We start from the raw sequence: 24,340 nt of genomic DNA on the forward strand, positions 1-24,340 counted from the left end.
CCCCACTTCCCATCCGGTTCCCTGCTTATGGCCTGGGAAAGCAATTGAAGACGACCCAAGACCTTGGGACTCCGCACCCATGTGGGAGACCCAGCAGAGGCTCTTGGCTCCTGGCTCCTAGCTTTGGATTGGCTCAGCTCCAGCCATTGCAGCTACTTGGGGAGTGAATCAATGGATGGAAGATCTTCCTCTCTGTCTCTCCTCCTCTCTATTATCTGACTTTCCAATAAAATAAAATAAAATAAATATTTATTTTTAAAAAAAGAAGTAGGCAGAGAACATAATAGAGCATATTGTCCTTGTCTGCTTGTAAGAGTGACCAATGAACTATAGCCTGCTGGTCTAATTCAGTCCATAGCCCGTTTTGGTACACAAAGCATTACTGGAACATAGCTGTGCACATGAATTTATGCACTAAAGATTTCTTTTATGCTACAATGACCAAGGAGGTGCAAAGAGGCTGTATAGCTTAAAAACCCAAAGTCATCTGCTGTATGGCCCTTTACATACATCTTTGCCCACTAATGCTATAAAGCATACTTCACCCATAGTCCCTGGCACACAGCAAGTTGCTTAAGAAATATTAATGAATATTATCATTATCTTTAAAGGTCTTTAATAAATAGCCTGGGGGAAATGTTACTAAAAATTCTTATTCCTCCCCTTGTTTCAGGTGCTTGAGAGTCTATATCTTCATCATTCTACTTCTAATACTGTGAATTTATGTAAATAATTGAAGAGGACAGAGAAATATTAAGATAGTAGCCTTGGACAAAGTTGTACAAATACGTATTAAAGAACAAGCAGCTGATGCAAAGCATGCAAACACAGGCTTTCTGTAGTAAACACGCCACTGTCCTCCACTAAACATTTCTCTTTCCTGTTGAGGCAGGTGCCCTCAGCACCAGCCAAAGTCTAGCAACACTCAGAGCCACCCAGCTGGGCACATTTCCTGGCTCTCCTGAGTTCTGACCCGCAGAACAGGGCAGAAGGGTCATATGTGCTGATTCTAAAGGACACATGTTTGTCCTCTGCCTCTCTTCTTCCCCCACAACGTGATGGAGGCATGAAGAGCAGCCAGCTCTACCAAGCACAAACACAGCAGGACAGAAGGCACAAGCGCTAGCTGGCTGAGCCTTCGGAGGGAAGCTTGCCTGTCTCCTCTGGACTGTATACGAGAAAGATACCAATTGCAGGCTTCTTGGCACTACATGCTTTAAAAGTGCCTTTATTGTAGCACCTTATCCTATATGCAAATAAATCTGCAGGTCATTCATTCCAAGATCACATAGTGAGTCACGGACTGTATATATGACGGTGCTCTCATAAGATTATTATGAAGCTGGGCCTGGCACAATGGCTCAGTGGCTAAAACATCTCCTTGTACGTACCAGGATCCCATATGGATGCCAGTTCATGTGCCAGCTGCTCCATTTCCCTTCCAGCTCTCTGCTTATGGCCTGGGAAAGCAGTCAAGGATGGCCCAAAGCCTTGGGACCCTGCACCTGGAGTCCCAGAAAAAGCTTCTGGTTCCCGGCTTTGGATTGGCTCAAGCTGCAACCAATACAGTCACTTGGAGAGTAAACCAGCTGACAGATGTTTGTCTCTGTCTCTCCTTCTCTCTATAAATCCAACTTTCCAATAAAAATAAATAAATCTTTTAAAAAATTATAATAGGGCCCGGCGACGAGGCCTAGTAGCTAAAAGTCCTCACCTTGAACGCGCCAGGATGCCATGTGGGCGCAGGTTCTAATCCCAGCAGCTTCACTTCCCATCCAGCTCCCTGCTTGTGGCCTGGGAAAGCAGTTGAGAACGGCCCAAAGCTTTGGGACCCTGCACCAGCGTGGGAGACCTGGAAGAGGTTCCAGGTTCCCGGCTTCTGATGGGCTCAGCACCAGCCGTTGTGCTCACTTTGGGAGTGAATCATTGGATGGAAGATCTTCCCCTCTGTCTCTCCTCCTCTGTGTATATTTCACTTTGTAATAAAAATAAATAAATCTTTAAAAAAATTATAAAAAAATTATAATGAAGCTGAAAATTTCCTGTCCTCTAATGACAATGTAGCCACCCTCACACTGTAGCACCACACAATTATCCACATTTGTCTCAACCTGTGCTGTTATATAAAACATAATGCATACAATTATGTGCAAAAATTCTGTGGGAAAATGGAATGCAAAGACATGTTAGTGTAAAAAATGTGTACAGAATATTTTTATAATACACATTTAAACATTTTGAAGAGAACTTGTTTACCTGAATTTCAAAAATGTTTGGCACCAGGCCTGATGCAGTAGCCTAGAGGCTAGCTAGGCCCAAAGCCTTGGGACACTGCACCCACATGGGAGACCCAAAAGAGGCTCCTGGCTCCTGGCTTCAGATTGGCTCAGATCCGGCCGTTATGGCTGCTTGGGGAGTAAACCACCAGATGGAAGATCTTCCTCTCTGTCTCGCCTCATCTCTGTATATCTGACTTTCCAATAAAAATAAAATAAATATTTAAAAAGGTTTGGCATTACAGTAAACTTATCTTTTGATTCAACTTTTGCATGAACTTTTGGAAGTACTTGTGTGTGTACGTGCGTGTGCGTGTGTGTGTGTGGTGTGTATATACCTACAACCTAGGCATAATTCACACTGTGCCCATCTAGGTTAGTGTAGGTTTACTTTGTGATATTTTTACAATGATGACATTGCCTAACAATACATTTTTCATAATGTTTCTGCATCCCTGAGCAACACCTGACTTTACATAGTAATTGAGGCTAGTATAACCCATGCCTTTACACTGTAATTTTCCTGTTGTGTAAAAGTAACTGTACTCTGGAACATTCTAGCAGAGACCCCATGGTTTTTACTGTAGGATGGGCCATTTGGCTTTTTCAAGTTCACCAGATTAGGAACAAAGATGAAACTGTACTAAGAAAAATCTCTGTACCCTTAACCATCTACAGGAACAGACAGGACCCAGCAGGTGCCAATTAACATGACCATCACAGAGGAAGTGAAGAGGAGACAAAAGAGTGCATTATACTTTCAGGAGAGTGAACAGAAAAGTGAGAGATTCGAGTTCTGAAAGACATTCAACAGGAGTAGTTAATGAGTTTCAACTACAAGGTCCCCATATCTTCTCAAACACTTTACTTCTTAGCTGCCAGTGTGTTCAGCCGGGATGACTCAGTTTCTGTTTCTCTGAACATCTGTCCCAGGGTCTGCAGAATTTCAATGCATGCCCTAGTAAACAAAGAGAAAAGAAATAAAGGAATGGCTTGACTTCACTAAATGTTCAGAATCCCACAAACGTAGTTAAGCCTTGCTAGCACTGCTTTCAAAGATCCATATTGAAAAAAGTATAGGCAGGAGAGTCTGTGCATCAAACTGCCAACATTGGTTGAGTGCCTAGTCTATGATTCCTATAGTGTAAGCACTCAAAAATAGCTGTTGAATGAATAAATGGCTGCATGTCAGGATTAAGTCATTTCCATGTTTTTGAGTATGCATTTTTCAAATGTTTTTAGGATAATTACACTATTTTACAAGTATTTTTACATTTTTAAACTTTTTTCAAATAGGTTCTATTTGGTATAAAATGTCAACGGTAAGAGCAGGTGTTTGCCTTAGAAGCTAAGGACACCTGCATACAACACGGGAGCAGTTGGATTTGACTTCTAGCTCTGCTTCCCATTCCAGTTTCCTGCTAACACATACCCTGGGAGATAGCAGGTGGTGATTCAAGTACTTGGTTCCTCACTACTCGAGTGGGAGGTCTGGATTGAGTTCTTGGTTCCTGGCTTCCACCTGGCCCTGACCTGGCTGCTGCAAGCATTTTGAAAATGACGGCACATAGGAGCTCTCTCTCTCAAATAAGTTCATTTTTAACTCTCAAATGTTAAAAACAGGAATACAAGGAAAGTTATCTTTCCTCCAGACACCCATTTTCTCTCATTAAAATCAGAACAAAGTGAGTGCTATTTTTAAAAATGCATGTGGAACAAAACTTGCAGCCCCATTAATCATTGCTGCACTAGTGCCTTCAATTTTTCTTTGCCACCCTGAAGGCAGGCTATACACATAACTATCTGGTTCATACTTACGCCAACTCATCAGCCCTTTGGCTTTTATTGTCATGTGCATTCTTCTCCCTAGACTCTGGCAAGTACTCTTGAAGTTTGTTCACTAGGAAATAGAAAAGGTCACTGGTCTGTGAAAGCAAGTGGGAAAAAGATGGAAGTAAAGAGTTCAGTTGTTAAAATTTTCTATCTTTACATTAAAATATGAAAAAATATAAATTATTTATTCCTTAACTAAAACCAGCATGGCCCCCACTGACATCATACTGTATACATAGAACTAGCAGATCACCATCCTGGTGAACAGAAACAGAATTAGGGAGTGGTATTGGGGGATTTTGTTTAACTCTGGCTTGATTATTAATACTTAAGATCTTTCTAGAAATAGGTTTGTAATTTTCTTCTAGAAATAGGTTTGTACTTTCAAGCAAGTCACTCAGTTACCCTGGAAAATAGGGTTACTATGTTATACATATTATTTTTGGAAATACACATATATATCCTATGTTTCCAAAATAACTTGTTCTTTCTAAGGATAAAAGAAAAAACCATAGATAGAAATACTGTCATTTAAAACACATTAACACAAAAACACATGTATAGACCGTAACAACTGTGCATGATACAAACGCTTCCAGCAATGCCGCAGAAATGTAGATTGCCATTTCAGTCTAAATAAACACAAACTTAAGAGCCAGAGAACTGATATTTTTTGTGCTCCTATTCAGGCTCATGAGACAAATTGAGCATGGTGATAAGTACTGGCCCATGAAATCGGGCAGTTGGTACTAATGAGAAATATAACACAGTTGCTTTGCTTTTCTGTGTGGTCCTATTTAGGTGGTATGCCACCAGAACAGGCTGAGGATGGTGGTGGAGGAGGAGAAAGAAGAGGAGAAAGAAGAGGAGAAAGAAAAGGAGGTATCCCACGCACTTGCAAAAGTACTTGGGCTTAACTAGAATCTGAAAAATTAGCACTGTGCTGTGGTTTTATGAACTGACTGGAACCAGGTCTTTGAGTTAAAAATCCCAGTGCTGACTAATAGTTAGCTGGATGACTTCTGTCAAATTATATTCCCTATGACTGTTTCTTCAGCTCTAAAATGGAGTTCATAATATCACTCCTATGATTTAGATAGTATTGGAGGTGAGCATTTGACCCAGCAGTTAAGTCACCATGCCTACATTCTGTGTTGGAGTGCCTGGTTGGAGGCAGCAAAGATGTTGCTAAAGTACTTGGGACCTTGGCACCCACATGGGAAACCTGTCTGAGTACCAGGATCCTCGCTTCAGTTTGACCCAGCACTGGCTATTGTGCATATCAGAGTGAATCTGCAAATGAAGATCTCCCTCTGTCTCTGCCTTTAAAAAATTTTTTTAAATAACTGAGAGGCCACAACACGCTAATCCTCAGCCTGCTAGCACCAGCATCAGTTCATGTCCCGGCCGTCCACTTCGGACCCAGCACCCTGCTTGTGGTGTGAGAAAGCAGTGGAGGATGGCCTGAGCTCTTCAGTTCCTGTAACCACATGAAAGACCAGGAAGAAGCTCCTGGCTCTTAGCTTCAGATTAGCTCATCTCTGGCTGCTTCAGCCATTTGGGAAGTGAACCAGAAGATGAAAGACTCCCTCCTTTGTTTCTCCTTCTCTTGTGCATGCAAAATCTGCCCTTCAAATAAAAAGACAAATTAAAAAAAAATAGTACAGTATTTTAAGGCTTGATTAATGCTTTTCACATAATAAGTACCAGACACTATTATGATCTCCCACCTGCTCAGTGACTTGGGAATTTTCACTCTTAAAGTGTCATTGGGGAAATTTAAGGTGGCTGAGCAGAAAAAAACACTGCTTATTCTAACAGGAAAATAACTGAAGAAAAAGGGGAAGAATACATTCCCATGGCACAATTGGAGAAAAGTTTTCAGTGGAAATTGTACAGAAAGAAGACAAATGCCACACAGTAGTAGAAATGGTACAATCTCATTGTTGTAAGACACAACCATCAACTCTCACAGTCGGAGTGGACACCATCCTCTTGGAGTGAGGTGAGAGGAAGCCTGTGACATGGATGATCTTGCCTGAAGGAGAACCCTGTGGTATCCACTGACTTTCAGGCCAGCCTTATCCACTAATGAGGGTCATGGTGCCCTTGTAACCCCATGAAGGGAGGGCACATTGCATTCCTTCCCTCCTGCCACAAAAGCACCTGGTAAACAAGCAGAGAGGAAGTACCATCTTGATATGGTGAGCAGATGCTGCTGCAGCCTACACATGTCTGGGGGATTTTAGTGGAGGGATAAATCTGCAGTCCCTGCTGAGTCTGAGTCTGGCCTAAAGGGTTAGTAGAGGTCAGGACACTCACTTCACATCCATGGAGTACTCCCTCCTCTTCCTCTATCAAGGTACCCTGTTGACATGGTAGAACACTGACCAACTTCTATCAGGCAGGCCACTGGCTCTGGGAATCCATGGCTCTCTGAGGATGGAAGACGCTAGTGGGGCTGAGAGCTCCCTGGGACTATGGGAGCCTTGTGCCCTGTGGTTGTGTGAATTCCGTGGCTGTGCAGTAGAGCATGGGATATGGTTAGGTCTTTGGCAATCATGTTTGGCTTCAGAGTCTGGAAGTTGTCTGAGTGCCTGACGTGAGTCATCACAAAGGGTTCTGTACTCAAACTACGGAGTGCATATATCCTGTGTGCAGTCCATGTGCCTGCATGAGTTGGGTGTGCAAGCACTGTGGACTCACCCAGCACAGACATGTCACCTTGGCAGAGGGGAGGAGGGTGTGATTAAGCCAGCCAATGCAATCATTCCACAGCTTCCAACCCCATTGATGACAGACTCTACCACGTCTAATCTGGGTGTCACTCTAGACTCTGGACCCACGGTTGAGCAGTGGATGGAGCTCCCTGGCGGTACCCGTCACAAGCCTCTGGATACCCACAAAAGAAGCAGATCTCCACTGAGACATGGAGGCATGGTTCAAAGGTAAAAGTCCTGAGAACAAACAATAAATGTTTCCACAAATATCTAAAAATAACATAGAAATACTTGAACAATAAAAGGAACACAAGAGTTCAGTATGTTCATAGTATCATTATTCACAGAAGATAAAACATGGAGGCAACCCAAAGTCCATCAGTGTGTGAAGCGGTAAGTAAAATGTATATACACATTATTTAGCTTTAAAAACTTAAGGACATTCTAGCATACTGAACTTTGGAGGCATGATGCTAAGTCAAAGAAGACAAATCTAGGTGAGGTACTTAATAAAATTAACAACATCAGAAAATAGAATGGTAGCTCCCAAGGGTACTGTGGTGGTGGAGCAGGGAGTTATTGATGAAAGGGCATGGAGTTTCAGATTTGAAAAATGGAAAGAGTTCTTGAGATGCTAAGTTGATGGCTACACAATGTGATTTTATAGACTGTCACTAGAATGTATACTCAAAATTATTCAGAAGTTCAATATTACATGAATTTTACTAAAATTTTCAAAAGGAGAAAAAAGGCTGAGAAAAAAAACAAGGAGAGAATTCTTTCATTTATGCATTTTTCATACATTGAACACCTAACTACTGATTACCAACTATATGGCAGGTATGATGCTAAGTAATGAGATAACATCTTTCCAAAAACAACAACAACATGGAATTGTTTATGTGAAAGGGAGACCGAGAGAGGGAAAGACAGAGAGATATGTTCTGTCCAATGGTTCATTTCCCAAACTGCCAGGTCAGAGCAAGGGCAGGACAAAGCCAGGAGCAAAGAACTCCATTTGGCTCTCCCACATGGGTGGCAGGAAACCCAGTACTTGGGCCATAACCTGTGCTTTCCCAGGCACATGAACAAGAAGATGGGTTGGAAGCAGTACAGTGGGACTCAAGCAGCACTCTGATGTGGGATGGAACATCACAAGCAGTTGGCTTAGTCTGCTGTACCACAATGCTGCTCCCTGAGACAGTATCTTGAGCCAGTAGACAGACATCTCTGTACTACGATTTATAGTTCAGTCAACCTGTGGAAAAGTGTTTCCAACACTTAAATTTAAGAATATCTATTTTCACCTTGTTATCCAAGAGGCAAAAATTAGAAATACCCCTGATCTCTTTACTCTAAGAGGATTCTTGAGGGCGCTTAACTTCAAACCATTTCCTGGAACCAGAACAAAGTAAGAAAGAAAGCCAGTGGTTTAGTTTAAGATTCTGAATAGATGACATTTAAAAATTTCTAGAAGGTAAGAATGCTATTAGTCATATACACTAATTTTGCAGTTTTGTTGTGAATTACAGAGCATTAACACAGGCTATCAGGTCTGAAAGTCACAGAGGGGTAAGGACCATGGAGTATCCACTGAAGTATGGGAAGACCGCAAATAGGAGATTTTCATGGGCCTATTCCCTGCTCCATTCACTGTGGGTTTGGACTTCTGATGATTCTCTATTTCAGTCAATTTAAGGACATTCCTTTAAAGAATGGCTGCAGTATTTTCTTTTTTAAAAAAATTTATTTTATTTTATTTTTTATTGGAAAGTCAGATATACAGAGAGGTGGAGAGACAGAGAGAAGATCTTCCATCTGATGATTTACTCCCTAAGTGGCCGCAATAGCTGGAGTTGCACCTATTCAAAGCCAGGAGCCCGGAACCTCTTCCAGGTCTCCCACATGGGTGCAGAATCCCAAGGTTTTGGGCCATACTTGACTGCTTTCCCAGGCCACAAGCAGGAAGCTGGATGGGAAGCAGGGCTGCCGGGATTAGAACCGATGACCGGTTGCAGTATTTTCAAGTGTGAAATAAAACCTCCTAGTTTCTACTTTATCCTATTACTCAATTTATTTTATTTAGTGTATTTATTTCATTTTATTTTTAACATTGTTGACATCTTTGTGAGGGATTCATGGATCTCCATTTAGGGTTGGGAGGGTTGAGGCCTGGAAGAAGGTAGGTAGGGCAAATGCTTGATTTTTTTCTCATGTGTCCACAATGAGGGGAGGGAAGGGGGTTACTTCTTGCTGTCAAACTATATCAGCACCCAGGGATGGGGACAGTCATTTGATTACACCTGAGAGCATAATCACATATCCCAATATAGACAAGAGTATTCCAAGGGTGTTACTTGAGTGGATTTGACAGTTCTGAGATATCATCAGCTTTGTTGCACCAGGGTTGAGAGAATTTTTTCAAGGTCTATTGGCTAACCAGGTCTACCTTACTGTATCCACAGACCCAGGAACACATTGCACAGTTTGGCCAGGATAGTGGTCCAACCTGTTTTGCTTTCCATCCTCTGCTGTCCTAGATTTCATGTCTCCTGTACGTATTTGGGCATGCACAATAATCAGCAATTGAGGAGGCTCAGTCTCAACATTCTCACTCCAAGATTGGTCCACATAAATTGTGATTTCACTGTGGCTGGAGTTTGAGTCCAATGCTCTAGTTGGGAAGTCCCCCAGGAAACTTCATCTGGGATGATCTCAGACTTGATCCATGGGTGCTGCAGCTTACAATAGCCTGACCTGCCCCCAGACCCAGCCCACACTAATGCCAACAGATACTGCTGCCGTGACAAGCCTGGGTTGGCCACAGCCCTGGCTCTCATGCTCACCAGCAGGAGCTTCAGCCCAACAGGGGAGTTTCCACAGTTGCCCTAGCAGCCAAGGCAAGGTTTCTAAGGGGACCACTCAATTGGACCACTGTGCTCAAAACCCAAGCTCAGAGAAAATCACAAAGGACATTTGGTCTGAACCTGGAGCACATGTTGCAGGTCTGGACCACCTTTGTTGCTGACTCCCATGCAAGGATGGAAAGCATAACCAGATGCACACAAAAGATAAGACGGCCAACTCACCTAAGACAACAGAATACTTTGAGTACCTCATAAAAAGATGGAAACCAGAACAGGTTGAGTGGCACTCCTCGCCAGGCTTTACAGCAAGCACCTAGGCTTATGGATACACTGAGGTAAACATGAGCAGCCAAGAGGCCTTCGAAAGGATTTCTCACCTCTGGTGTAGCTAAGTTGACAAGTTTTCATAACAAACAAGGACATTCAAGTAACACCCTCAGAACATTCTTCCTCATTTTGGGATCCCCAAGGTGACATCTAACAACCACCTCTGTCTCTCAGCGATGATATGGTCTGACGGCAAGGAGTGGCAGCCCCCCAACCAGGACACTGGAGAAAGGACTGAAACATTTGTCTGCCCAACCTTCCTTCAGTCCCAACCACCCTAAGTAGAGGCCCACATGGTCTGTAACCTCTTTATCCATGCAAGCCATATGAAAATAATAATAATTTTAAAATAAAATAAACTGATACCATGTATAAGTTAGATTGGAGTGGATTATCTGGGTGGGAAATAATTCCAATTTCTTTAGCTTTTCCACATGAATTACATTTTCATCTCCATGACCAACTGGATTGGTCATTGTGCCTTTCGCAGATGCTCAGTAAGATGGTGGTTGTAGGGTGGGTGTAGGTTGACCTAGCAGTTAAGATGTTGTTTGGGATGACCACACTCTGTATTGATGTGGCTGGGTTTGAGCTTCCTGCTAATGCATGCCCTGGGAGGGGGAGCTGTAGTGGCCCGGTTACTTGGTTTCCTGCCACCTACATGGGAGACCAAGATTGGGTTCTAATCTCCTGGCTTCAGTTTAGCCTAACTCTGACCTTGTGGGCATCTGGGGAGTGAGCCAATGGATTGGGGAACACTCTTTTTTTTCTCTTCCCATGCAAATAAATAAAAAATAACAAATACATGTGTTTTTAAATGGTGGTTACTATATAGAAGCCCGCTGGCCAGAATAAGCATGCAACAGAGAAATACCACCATGAGTACAGCCTTAGGCAAGGTTTATTTTCTCACTTGGGCCTCACTGACATCACACCATTACCTGGCTTTTCCATTGTCTTTTCCTGTCCTTTTTTTTTTTTTTAAGTATTATTAGTGTTGTTTACCTAGTTGAGCAGGATATATGCCCTGAGGACCACTGACTAGGTTGAGGTGAATCAAGTCATGAGAGAAGGTTGATGGGACAAATGCTTCCAGTTTTCCTTTTCAATGGTGTTGGGGTATGGCAGTGAACATAGCTGCCTTCCAATTGTCCTTTTCTTCCCTTTTCTCCTGTATGGGGTGGATTGAAAGAGAAGAGACAGGGGGAAAGGGCCACTCCCAGCTGCCAAACTACATTAGTACTTAGGGAGGGGGAAATTCCCTTGTTGTCACCTTAGAAACCCCGATGTGAAGAAGAATGTTCCAAGGGTATTGCTTGATTGGTCTTGATAGTTACGACCCTTTTATTTGTATTTCGAACCGACCATTTCCTCTTAGAATTCTTTATATGGGATATGGTATATTATTGTGAACTGAAGTTGCCCCACTGGGCTGTTCACCTGGGCTCCTTAACACCCTCACCTGAAATTGAAAATGAAGCTGTGTCATTTACTAAGTGAGAATTACTTGTCTTAACTTCCCAGAAGCAAAGTATTTTAAAATAGCAGACATTCACCTACAAGCTTAAAAATTACGTTTTGCTGTATGGGAAGCTGCATTGTAGCTGACATTGACATTCTCATCTCGCCATCTACACTGATGCCTGCATCTCTCAGGAGGAAAGCTTTCTCATGGAACTGGCTCTGCCATGATTCTACCAACCCCACCCAGGGGGCTACCAACAACTCCCACCAGCCCAGAACACATTTTTGATCATATCACAGATTTGCAGGTGCTAAGGTGTGGCTTCATTAAACTTCACCAGCATTTTAAAACACAGCATCAGGAAAAATATATTTATCCTTTCATTTATGCTTGAATTCAACAAACAAGTTGTAAAGATTAGAAATTAAACACTTACTTTCCAGAAGAGCCTTTTCAGGATGAAGTTTTTCTGGGCTGCTACTTTAAGTTCCATAATTAGACAAAGTGTCTTGCTCAGACTATTGTCTTTAAGAAAAAGTTCAGATTTAAGTTGACTGAAGTGCTTAATTTTCTCTTCAGATCTACAGAAACGTAAGAAAATGTTCCTTATGAAGAATGATAAGAAACAGAAGCATAGGAATAGCAATGATTATTGACAGATTTGCAAAGCATTTCTAGTGGTGTAATTTTACTAGTTTTGTACTTTAAGCCTTGTTTTGCCCATTTGCCTTTACTCACCAGGATTCTAAGGAAACTTGTGTTCCTCTGTCATACCCTAGCCCATACTGTTTACCATTAACCCTGAACCATATGCAACATTAGCTTACTATGTTTTCTTTCCATCAACTCACTTCTGCTTTAGAAAGCATATTACGTTAGTGTCAGAATGCCTCTTGGGACAGTCACATCCCACAGCCTGGGTTTGAGTGCCACCTGCACTTTGATCCAGTTTTCTGCTAACTTGCAACTGGGGAAGCAGCAGGTGATGGCTCAAGTACCTGGGTCATTACCACCCACTCGCAAAACTTGGAAAACTTAGTTCCAGCCTCCTAGGCATTTGGAGGGCTGGGCAAGTAAACAGGAGCCTGCTGGCTCTCTATCTTTCAAAAACATGTTAAGTGTATTTACAAAGAAAACTTTGTATCACTTGGCATAAATGGTGAATAACTTTAAAAAGAAATCATGAAAGCAACACAAATTGTCAGGAGCCAGCTCCCTATTCTGAGCCTGAGGGCAGCTTTCTCTTTGACTATAAAGCAGATGAGCACAAGTCACAAGTGGCACCAAGCCGTGAGGCTCTCCCTAAAAACACTGGAATACAAACTTATTCAAATTCATACTTTCATGCCAAGTCACAGTACTAACTGAAATCATTTGCTATTATGGATCCATGGGCATCTCTCACTTCAGGGAACACTGCCTTAAGCTGAAAAAAAACAAACAAACTGACATTGTCTCCTTAGATCACCCCCTCTACACCTACAGTTCTTCATACTTCCAATCTCACACTAATTCTACCTCACTGTAGTTATTTGTTTATGTATCCTGGCCTGCTAACTGAATTTTAGGAACTTGGAAAGTTGCTATTGAATCAAATATTGTTTCCATCACTCACAATCCTTGCACTTCACTGGGCACTGATCATGTGTCAGGCCCTGCCCTGCCCGGTCCTGCTCATTCACTGAGTTTGCTCCCAATGAGGCATCTGAGTCGGGAGCTACTATCACATTTTATAGGACAATGGAGGGGTTATATAACCTGTCCAAGTTCACACAACTAGTGATTCAGAGTGCAAAGTAATAGTAGGAAAGATATCCCATGTCTGCACAAGTTTATAGAATCTTAGAATTTATAATTTATCCCAGCTATAGGCAACTCCCTAGTTTTCATTGTACCTAGACAAGTGTTATACTGCTGGGAGAAAAGCAGCTAATAGCTGGTGAGCACCCTGGACCAGATTTCAGTTAACTATATTAGTGTGTCAGCACAGTTGCCTATTCTATTTTTTTGTTTAAGATATGAGGGGGGGTAGTTGGGCAGATGCCTGCATACCAGAAGACAGGGTCTGGGGACTTGCAGGCAAGTACGCATGGGTCCTGGGTAGGCAGGCAGGCAGGGCCCCAGGCTAGCACGACACACTGCCAGAAGACCAGGCTTGGGGATCTGTGTGCCAGTGAGCATGCTGGCTGTGGATTGCTTAGGGAAGGTCGGGAGATGTGTGGGAGGTAGGACTGCTGAGGAAGACCATGACAGATGAGGAGTGACTTCTGGAGAATTTTCACCAGCCAGGCTATTCCACTTGCAGGTAAACAAGGGCACTGAGACAAGGTGGTTTCAAGGAGAGAAACCAGAGGACCTCTGGGGCCAAACCAATGCACCCATCCTCATGGGAAACCTGAGCTGGGCTTGTTGGTACCAGCCACCATCTACCGACGCATATGAAAACCATGGATGTGGGCCCTGCCTGGTGGAGTTCAACCATAATACCCGCCAGTGAGTGTCGGGGCAGAGCGTGGACCATGTTAGGCTGTTTTCTCATATGCAGATCTCACGTTGTTAAAACCTGGTCCAACCCTGGCTATTGCAGGCGTTTGGGAAGTGAAGTATCAGATGGAACCTAACTATGTATCATTTGTATCTGTTTATTTAACTATCATCTATCTGCCATGTATAAACTTTGTGTCTCTGCCTTTCAAAGAAAAAATGGAAATAAACTGTAAGAAACTTCCACATACCTATCAGCCAGTGTCAACAATTTTTAGCATTTCGCTAACCATGTTTTACTTATTCATGCAGCACTGGCAGTTGCCCCTTTTGTCGGTCACATGTCACTTAACATCATGTTTTCAAGGCTCACCCACATTGTAACAAGTATCAGAATTTGCTATCTTTATAAGCACTCACGCTTCTTAGATCAGATTCATGTTTAACTGTCTTAATAAAAGCACTTCCTAGGTTTTACTGCTTCATATTGAAGCAAATATAATGAGACACATAAAGTCTGGCTAAGTGACAATATTTCTGATCAAAGGATTTAGTCATTTGCAATATGATCCTTCTGCTTTGAAGTTTACTTCACTTTTCTAGCTAACACTTTCATACATGGAGAACAGGTGCATGAGGCTCTTTTTTTTTTTCATTAGATGTTGCAAAATGATGATTTTCTAATGCCCAGCCTCTTGCATTTGTTACCTAGAATTTCATAAAGTGGAATTCGCCCTCATCAACTAGTGCAACTAAATAGGTTTCAGTTCACACAGAAAAGACGGGATAATTCTTTGCATTTGTTAGCTCTTTCCAGGGTAAGGTGCTGGTGCCCTAGTTTCTTCTAACGTGCAATGTTGTTTATTTCTTTTGTGAAGGGTGGGACAGGGAGTTCCTTTCTTCTGTAATGCATCACGATAGACTTCTGAATTTTTATACATCCATCGTGCTGAAACACCTCATGTGTTATTTATTCCAACATTCAAGGTGCCGTACCTTTGGCTGATGGGAGACTAACTTCATGTCAGTTTGTCAGTTCCAGCCTTACTTTCTGGGCTTCTGTTTCAGAGTCATTTGGTATATTTCTTGCCCCAGACTTAGAATTCTTCCAAAAGCTTCGATCCCTTTTAGTGGAAACTGAAAATGAATCTTTGGAAACTAACTTAATCTTAGCTAATTTACATAATCCTCCCAGTATACCTCATTATCATGAATCCGTCAATCCTTGCATGTAATTTCATTAATATCAAAATTGCTGCCATTAAGTCACTGAATGCTTATATGTGTAAAAAACTGCTCTAAGTAAAAAAAATTGCAAGATTTATACAAATGGTCTTTAAAACTTCATGGAAATACATATAAAACAAAAAAATTTATGTATGGAATATTTTGACAAAAACATTTAAATTCTATTTTTCCATAAACATTTTTTAAAGATTTATTTATTTTCATTACAAAGTCAGATATACAGACAGGAGAGACAGAGAGGAAGATCTTCTGTCTGAGGATTCACTCCCCAAGTGACCCTAATGGCCGGTGCTGTGCCAATCCGAAGCCGGGAACCAGGAACCTCTTCTGGGTCTCCCATGCGGGTGCAGGGTCCCAATGCATTGGGCCGTCCTCGACTGCTTTCCCAGGCCACAAGCAGGGAGCTGGATGGGAAGTGGAGCTGCCGGGATTAGAACCTGCGCCCATATGGGATCCCGGGGCTTTCAAGGCAAGGACTTTAGCCACTAGGCCACGCCGCCGGGCCCTCCATAAACATTTAAAAATACCCATTTAGGATATATTCCTTATCTTCTAAATTTATGTAATACCCTCCCTTACCTTATTCACAGTCTAATGGACAGACAGTCACATCACAAGGAACTACTACTACAACATAAAGCTGAATGTGATTGTACCTTAACCTCACACATAAGATCTTACATGATCTGATATCTGCCTTTATTTCACCTCATTTATTTAGTCATTGTTTGCCACGTAACAACAAGTAATCAAGCAAGCAATCATAACAGATTGGTAAATTCTACAATATAGAAACATCCCCCTCCTGAATTAGTTTTGAGAAGTCAAGGTAAGATTTCCATAGAAAAGAATGGATAGGCTAAGACTCACTAAGTTGAGGATATTCAAGCAGGTGAAAAAGAATAAGGGTTCCAGAAGAGGGGCATCAGATTAGGGTCTAAGGAGATTAGGGTCTGAGGGGCATCAGATTAGGGTCTAAGGAGATTAGGGTCTAAGAGTGGCAAGGAGCTTATTCAGAGCAGTTGCTCAGGGCAGCAGTGAGGAGGAACACAACAGAAGAGGAAGAGAAAATTAAGTGACATCATGAGCTTCTTTATAAAATGTCAGTTTACAGTCTTCCACAAAGGCAACGGGAGGGGGCATTCCAATGCTTCAGAAAGGAGTTACAGGATCAGTTTGTCATGGAGAATGAAGGCAAGACCAGCTAAGAAAGTACCATTGGGTCCCTGAAAGAAGATAATTGGGCCTGAGGAGGTGACAGGGGAAAGAAGAACTTGCTATACAGATACATTGTGTACCAAAGAGTATGGTGATTGGCTGGCTACGGGAGGGGGTAGAGGAAAGAGGGAGGGTACCATCGAGAATGCTAGCTTAGGTGACCTGAGGACAATGGCATCATTCTCTGCATTAGGAAGCACAAGAGGAGTGTTAGGTCACAGATGAAAGATGCCGAGTTCTCTCAATGTACTTTCAAGCTGCTCAAGATACTTGAGAAGTAACATCCAGTGGATGCCTGGGTTTGCAGGCACAAATGCGATGGTCAGATACACACATTGCAGAGTCAGGAAAGGTGAAGAGAAGAGAAAAAATGCTCCACGCAACTCTCTCATATCTGCACCACTTACCTGTATGGCTTTTCACTTCCAGCTGTGGGACCGAGCTCACTAGCATATAAGGGATCTTGTAAAAGAGTTGCTTTCTGAAACAGGATAAAACGGGAAGTGGTTAAAATCTTTGCTTACCGAACATCAATTTCCCTACCATTAGTGGATATTACACATGAGGGTACTTCAGGAAGCTCAACAGTGGGGCTAGTGTTGTGACACTGTGCATTAAGCTGCCACCTGCAGAAGTGGGATCCCCTGTGATCATGACCTGGCTTTGGCCTGATCCTGCCATGGCCACTGTGGCCATTTAGAAAGTAAATCAATGGATGAAAGATCTTTCTGTCTGTGTTTCTGTCTTCCATTCAAATAATAAATAAGATAATCCTTTTAAAAATTGTTGTGCGGGGCCCGGCAGCGTGGCCTAGCGGCTAAAGTCCTCGCCTTGAACACCCCGGGATCCCATAAGGGCTCCGGTTCTAATCCTGGCAGCTCCACTTCCCATCCAACTTCCTGCTTGTGGCCTGGGAAAGCAGTCGAGGACAGCCCAAAGCTTTGGGACCCTGCACCCGCGTGGGAGACCCAGAAGAGGTTCCTGGTTCCCGGCTTCGGATTGGCACAGCACCGGCCCATTGCAGCTCACTTGGGGAGTGAAACATCGGATGGAAGATCTTCCTCTCTGTCTCTCCTCCTCTCTGTATATCCAGCTTTCCAATAATAATAAAATCTTTAAAAAAAATTGTTGTGCTTCAGTTTCCTCACTTTATGAACTAAGGAACTTAAACTCATTACGTCTAGATAAGATTATCGGCCCCTCTAACACTGATTTAACATACTGTTAAGAGTGCAGATAAGACACACAAAAACATATTGACAATTTGAATTTACCTGTCACTCGCTCTTACTGCAAAAGACACTCTGCTCACAAAGACTATCCTAAGACACACTGACGGCCACCTTACTCACCTGCCTCTACAAAACTTCAAATCCTTCTCCTCCATGAGACAATCCCGCTTAAGGAGCATTTCCCTACTGGAACAGCCTGAATAAGATCAATCCATTAACTGCCCAGTGTATCTTGTCTTTCACACTATTGTTAAATTCTAAGACTAAATTTCCAAAGTGGGGAGGCTGATCAGGGAAGGCATGTTTGCCAGTGATCAAGACTGGTAAGACACTTACTATATTGTAATTGTTCCATGAACTTTTTAAGTGGAGAAATATAGACGAGGTGGTAGAGATGATGTATAAGTGAAGCTCCAAGTCCCTTTTCTTGAGGTTTTTGCTGCTCTGGAAAGTGGAGCTTAAGAAGGAATTTTCTAAATAAAACTCATTTCCATTCCCATTGCACTTATAAGGGATTTCACTTAGGTAACCTTTGTGAGCTGCAAGGTCTTGGGTTTCTTTTGTGTCTGTGGTACAAGATGTCCTACTGATGGTTTTGTCAGTAGCTGGTGTGGACTGACAGCTCCTCCTGGAGGGCGAAGGCAAGGGTCGAAAGGCACCTTGGCCATGAAGGGACGATTCCTTGAAGTTGGATGGACGGCCAACAGTTGAGCCCTTGGACTGTGTGCTGCTCTCTGGGCGGCACCTGACAGACAGAAATCAAGTGTCAGACATGACATTTAGAATTTAACCAAAAGGAACAGAGAGCTCCATGGCACAAGTTTCAGACTCCGAAAGCAAATGTTCTCACATATTTGTAAAGGGAGTGCCTGTCAAGAGAACTGACTGATTTACCCTCTCTAAAGAGAAAAGATGTATTTATTTAAATATTTTTTATTGGAAAGTCAGATTTACAGAGAGAAGAAGAGCTAGAGAGAAATATCCTCCATCCACTCGTTGGGCCAGTAGGGCCAAGGCTGGCCACAATGACTGGAGCTGAGCTGATCCTCCTCCAGGCCTCCCACATGGGTACAGGGTCCCAAGGCTTTGGACCATTCTCAACTGCTTTCCCAGGCCACATGCAGGGAGCTGGAAGGGAAGTGGAGCAGATGGGATATGAACCAATGCCCATCTGTGATCCCAATGCATGCAAGGTGAGGAATTTAGCCACTAGGCTACCATGCCATGCCGCCTCCTAACACCTTTTTTTTTTTCCAAAGATTTGTTTATTTTTATTACAAAGTCAGACATACACAGAGGAGAGACAGAGAGGAAGACCCTTTGTCCCATGACTCACTTCCCAAACTTGCCGCTTCACACTCCAACCTCTATCCCAAATAAATGTGAAGTGCTTGGTAATCATTTCAATTACATAAAGAAGTTTATTATTTAAGGGAATCCCAAGTGAATCTTATTTGTGAAGTCAATAAACCTGTAATATTAATATATTAATTTTTCAGATTTTAAAAATTTATTTGAAAGGTAGAGTTACAGAGAGAGGAGGAGAGACAGAGAATCTTCAACCCACTGGTTCGCTCTCCAAATGGCTATAACCTGGAGCCTGGAGTTTTTTCCAAGTCTCCCACATGAGTGCATGGGCTCAAGCATTTGGAGCATCTTCTGCAGCTTTCCCAGGTACATTAGCAAGCAGCTGGATCAAAGTAGAACAGCCTCCTCCCATCCTGAGACTCTCAGTTGATAAGAGGTGGCGGTTCCTCATCCCTGGGTACTGGGATATGTGGAAAGTCGTGAGTGGTTTTCCTCTTTGTTTCTACCCTTCCCCCAGAAAGAAATAGCAAAATTGGAAGAAATGAATTCACCTGATTTTCCCTAAACCTTGATCCTTCCCAACCTGATCAACCATGTAATCATTATTTTTTTAAATGATAAATAAAATTTTAGAAGTAGAAGAGCCAGACTTGATCAGGCACCCACATGGGATGTTACTGTCACAGACAGAGGCTTAGACTGGATGCTAAGATACTAATTTTTAAAAATCTCTGGCTAAAATGGAGTATTACTGATGTAAAATTCAAGCAGCATCCCTTTTAAGCAATTTCATTAGAAAAACAGATGGAGATCTCCTATCTGCTGATTGACCATTGCAAATGAGCTCAAATACCAGAAGCAGACCAAAATAAGGCCAGGATGCAGGAGCTCAATCTAGGTCTCCCAAGGCAGTGGCAGGACTCAACACCTGACTTAACTCCCGCAGCTTCCCAGGGCTCACACTGGCAGGAAGCTGGAATCTGGAGTAACGCTGGGAACTGAACCCAGGTACTCTAATACAGGATGTGGATGTCCAGAGTAGGGTCTTAGCTGTTGCACCTAGAAACCATTTTAAACTTCATATACACGGCAGTTATGATGTTGCTACAAAACAATTTCTCTTAGGTGATAGTGGAGACACTGTAAATACTCAACATTGTGTACAGGGCATTAATCTCCTAAGCAGGGGTTATAACAAACATCATGAACATGCTTTCAAATAAGCAAACATTAACTCCTTGGAGAACACTTGGCATTAATGTGGTGATTTGAATTCTACCTAATCTTGTCCTATTATTACACTACTATTATTTTGTATCTTCTGAATTTTCAAACACATCACAGATTGCCCCATTATTACAAAGATGTGGTACTGATAAAAAAGAAAATCCCTGTCCTAGTCCAGGATTGTTATGAGTACTGGAAATAATTGGAAAAAAATAACTTATAGATTCATCCAATTTGCACTCCCACAACAAAATACCATACTGGGACCCAGCAGGGTAGCCTAGTGGTTAAAGTCCTTGCCTTTCATGCACGAGGATCCCATATGGACACCAGTTCCTATCCCAGCTGCTCTGCTTCCCATCCAGCACCCTGTGTGTGGCCTGGGAAAGCAGTCGGGGATGGCCCAAAGCCTTGGACCTGCACCTGCATGGGAGACCTGGAAGAAGCTCTTGGCTCCTGGCTTTGGATAAGCTCCAGACATTGCAGCCACTTGGGGAGTGAACCAGTGGGTAGAAGATCTTTCTCTCTGTTTCTCCTTCTCTCTGTAAATCTATTTTTCTAAATAGTTAAATAATCTATTTTTTAAATAATTAAATCTTTAAAAAAATACCATCCTGGATAACTTTTTTTTTCCACCTTAAAGGCAGATTGAACTGAGGAAAAGGAAAGAACAGAGAGAGTTTCCATCCACTAATTCTCTCTCAAAATGCCAGAAGCAGCTGGGGCTGGGCCAGGAAAAGCCAGGAGCCGGAACCCCATCCAGATCTTCCATGTGATTGGTTGAAGCCCAACTACTCAAGCTGCCACCAACACCCTCCAGGCTCTGCACTAACACACAGCAGAAATTGGGAGTTGGGGCCAGGAATTACGCCCAGGGAGTTCCATGTAAGATGGGTGTTTCTTAAATGGTTCCCTAACTGCTCATCTAAATGTCCATCCCAGACTTGGTAACTTAGAAAGAATAGAAATTTATTCTTTCATTCTTTCAGAGGATGAGAAACTCAAGATCAAGGGCACTGGTGGGTTCTGTCTCTGGGGCACCTTGTTGCTGCCTCTGCTTCTTAACCAGCTTCCTGCTGATGTGGCTGGGAGGCAGCAGACAATGGCTCAAATATTCTCCCCTGGAGGAGATTCAGATACAGTTCTGGCTCCTGGCTTTGGTTTGGCGATCCCCAGCCGCTACAAGCATTTGGAGGATGGAGGATGGAGCATGTTTCTCCCTCATTCTGTCAAAAACACAAACCTTCCATCTGCTGATTCACTCCCAAAATGACTACAGAAGCCAGTGCTGGGCCAGATGAAAGACAGGAGCTTCATTTATATCTTTCATATGGGTGGCAAGGCCCAAACACTTTGGTTATCTTTCAAACTGCTTTTCCTCAGAAGTGGAAAAGCCAGGACGTGAACTAACACCCCTATGAGATTGATTCCAGTGTTCCCAGCAGTGGTTTTACTCACTATGCTACAATACTGTACATAGTATGATAGGTGACGGTAGTGAAGAGGTCAATTATCCTGCCCCAGGCCTTGATTCTGTGGGTGCTGACTCTGAACTGTCTTATCAATCAATCATCAGCAGTAACAGAATAACTAAGATTCAGTAAGAACTCACCAAATGCCACATAGAGTGTAAGCATTTTATATCTGCACGAGTAGGTAACTATTATGAGCCACATTGCACCTATGAAGGAGTAAGGCTAGGAAAAGTCAAATAGCTACCACGAAGTAGACAGGATTTGAAGTCAGCTAGTGTGGCTCCAGAGCCTCCATGTGTACATTCTATATAAAGAGAAGTATCAGCTCTTTTTTCTGACTTTCAACAATGAAATCCTTCTTGTTAAAGAAAAATGTAAGCTTTACTTTCTTGTTTTTTTTAATCTGTTTTGCTAACGATGTATAACCAAGCACAGACATTCTAAGTTTATAAGAATGCCAAGTCGACCAGCTCAAATTCTATTAAACAAATCAAGCAGATCATTGTGACAATGTGGGTTAAGCTGCCATCTGGTATCCCCACATCCCATATCACAGTGACGTTCTCAGTCTTAACCCTTTCACTTCCAATCCAGTTTCTTCCTACTGTGCCTGAGAAACAGTGGATGATGGTCCAAGTTCCTGAGTTCTGGCCATCCATGTGGGGGAACCATATGCAGTTCTGGATTCCTGGCTTCAGGCTGACCCAGGCATTTTAGGAGTGAGCCAGTGGGTGAAGGATCTCTCTCTCTCTCTCTGCCGTTCAATTTAGTAAATAAATACATCTTTTAAAAATATACTTTGCACAAGTTCATCCCTGTATGATGATGTACATGATGTCATGTACAGGGTTTAGAAAGTCTGCTTTTGTGGAGGGGCTGGAGTTGTGGCTCAGTGAGTTAAGCCACGTGCTCATGCATGTAAGCATATCATGAATGCAGTTTTGAGTCTCCAGCTCTTGGTTAATACACCTGGGAAGGCAGTAGAAGATTGTCCAAATGCCTAGACCCCTGCCACACGTGTGGGAGACCTGGATGGAACTCCAGGATCCTGGCTTTAGGAGGCCTGGGCTTGGCCACTGTGGCCATTTGGGAAGTAAAACAGCAGAGAGAAATCTCTCTCTGTCTCCTTCTCTGTCTCTGTGATGCTGCCTTTCAAGAAATAGAGTATACTCACAAGCACAACACAAGCAGGCGCAACTTTTCTGTTTTCAGATTGCTTTAGCTAATTCCCAAAAAGGGCTACAGATTCATATCAAAACCCACTCTGGGGTAGGTGTTTGGTGAGGACACCGCTTGGGATGTCACATCCTGCATCACAGAGCCCTGGCTTCCAACTCCAGCTTCTCATCAAAGTGCACCTCGGGAAGCAGCAGGCAATGGCTCAAGTACCTGGAATCCTGTTGCCCAGGTGGGAGTCTCAGATTGAATTCCCAGCTCCTGCTTTTGGCGTGACCTGGCCCCAGTTATTTGCAGGCATTTAGGGAGTAAACCAACAGATGAAACAGCTTTCTCTACCTTTCAAATAAATTTTAAAAAGTGAAAAGCAAAGTAAGTGTTTTAAAAATTGAAAAGCAGTAAGGCCTTTTAAAAGATTTACCCTGGAAGGTACAGACTTAGCACATCCAGCTAAGGCTAAGCACTGTACTTATTTTCCCCTTATATTATTCAAAGTCAACTTAATTTTATATAGTGCAAGTATCACTAGTCTTAATCTTTCCCTATGTTTTTTATACTTTATATACTTTTTAAGAGTGGCTTTAGGAAATTCTTTAGTCACAAGACATTTCTTCCCAAAATATTATTTTGGAGAAACATTCACTTGTGCATTCTCCTGAACTGCCTATGAATATACAGAACTGTGCACTAATGAAGAGCTACCCTAAAGAGAATGGAACGTAAATACTGATCTCATTATCAGCAGCCACCAATCTGTTTCCTATTCCTCAGGTGTTTCCAGGCTTGTTGTTTACTACTACCCTGAAAAGTAAGCATACTTGGGTAGGTCTGATGTCCCAGGATAACAGTATCCTCCTTATGACTGCGACTTCTCATAATTAGGCCTAAAACTTGACACCTCAGAGGTGTTTCAAAGCTCTGGACGTGAGACCATCCTTTCATCTTCTAATTAGTGTTTTCTGTCTCAGCCTGACTTTTGTTTGGACTTCTAAATTCTAATGTTTAATTACAGAGATGATGGTGCTTAAAAACTATGCAATAGTGACAGTTTCCTCCACACCCCTTTATTTGTTAGCTGCTCCTCTCTGTTCTGTGTGTGTCACAAAGAAGCCCTGTTTTTTTTTAATTATTTATTATTTAACTTCATTAATTACATTGTATTATGTGACACAGTTACATAGATACTTGGGTTCTCCCCACCCCTCCCCAAACCCTCCCACCATGGTGGATTCCTCCACCTTGTTGCATAACCACAGCTCAAGTTCAGTTGAGATTCCCCCATTAAAGAAGAAGCCCTGTTTTTAAAGCTCCTGATCTCTTGTCAATAGTGGATGTTCTTCATCATCATTGAACCATTTATTCAAGCTGAGAAGTCACAGACCTTCTCCAAGATCTTAAAAATTTGGCATAAAAAAGTATTCGGGGGCTAGTATGGTTAATGGTTCAACTGGTTAATCCTACACGTTGCATGCACCAACATCCCA

The 24,340-nt window shown here is 42.5% G+C and overlaps 1 protein-coding gene across 2 annotated transcripts in view; it reads right to left on the reverse strand.

The window, feature by feature from the left end:
* The window catches only part of C15H12orf56 (chromosome 15 C12orf56 homolog), a 72,295-nt gene that overhangs the window by 12,541 nt on the left and 35,414 nt on the right, over window positions 1-24,340 (reverse strand). For both annotated transcript variants that reach the window (XM_004582993.2, XM_058673639.1), the window contains 5 exons: window positions 18,007-18,415; window positions 16,846-16,919; window positions 11,925-12,069; window positions 4,095-4,201; window positions 3,145-3,234 (listed from right to left, as the gene is read on the reverse strand). In XM_004582993.2, coding sequence (XP_004583050.2) covers window positions 3,145-3,234; window positions 4,095-4,201; window positions 11,925-12,069; window positions 16,846-16,919; window positions 18,007-18,415 — 825 coding nt within the window. The remainder of the gene's footprint in view (window positions 1-3,144; window positions 3,235-4,094; window positions 4,202-11,924; window positions 12,070-16,845; window positions 16,920-18,006; window positions 18,416-24,340) is intronic.

The sequence above is a fragment of the Ochotona princeps genome, chromosome 15 (genome assembly GCF_030435755.1).
Source record: "Ochotona princeps isolate mOchPri1 chromosome 15, mOchPri1.hap1, whole genome shotgun sequence".
NCBI lineage: Eukaryota > Metazoa > Chordata > Mammalia > Lagomorpha > Ochotonidae > Ochotona > Ochotona princeps.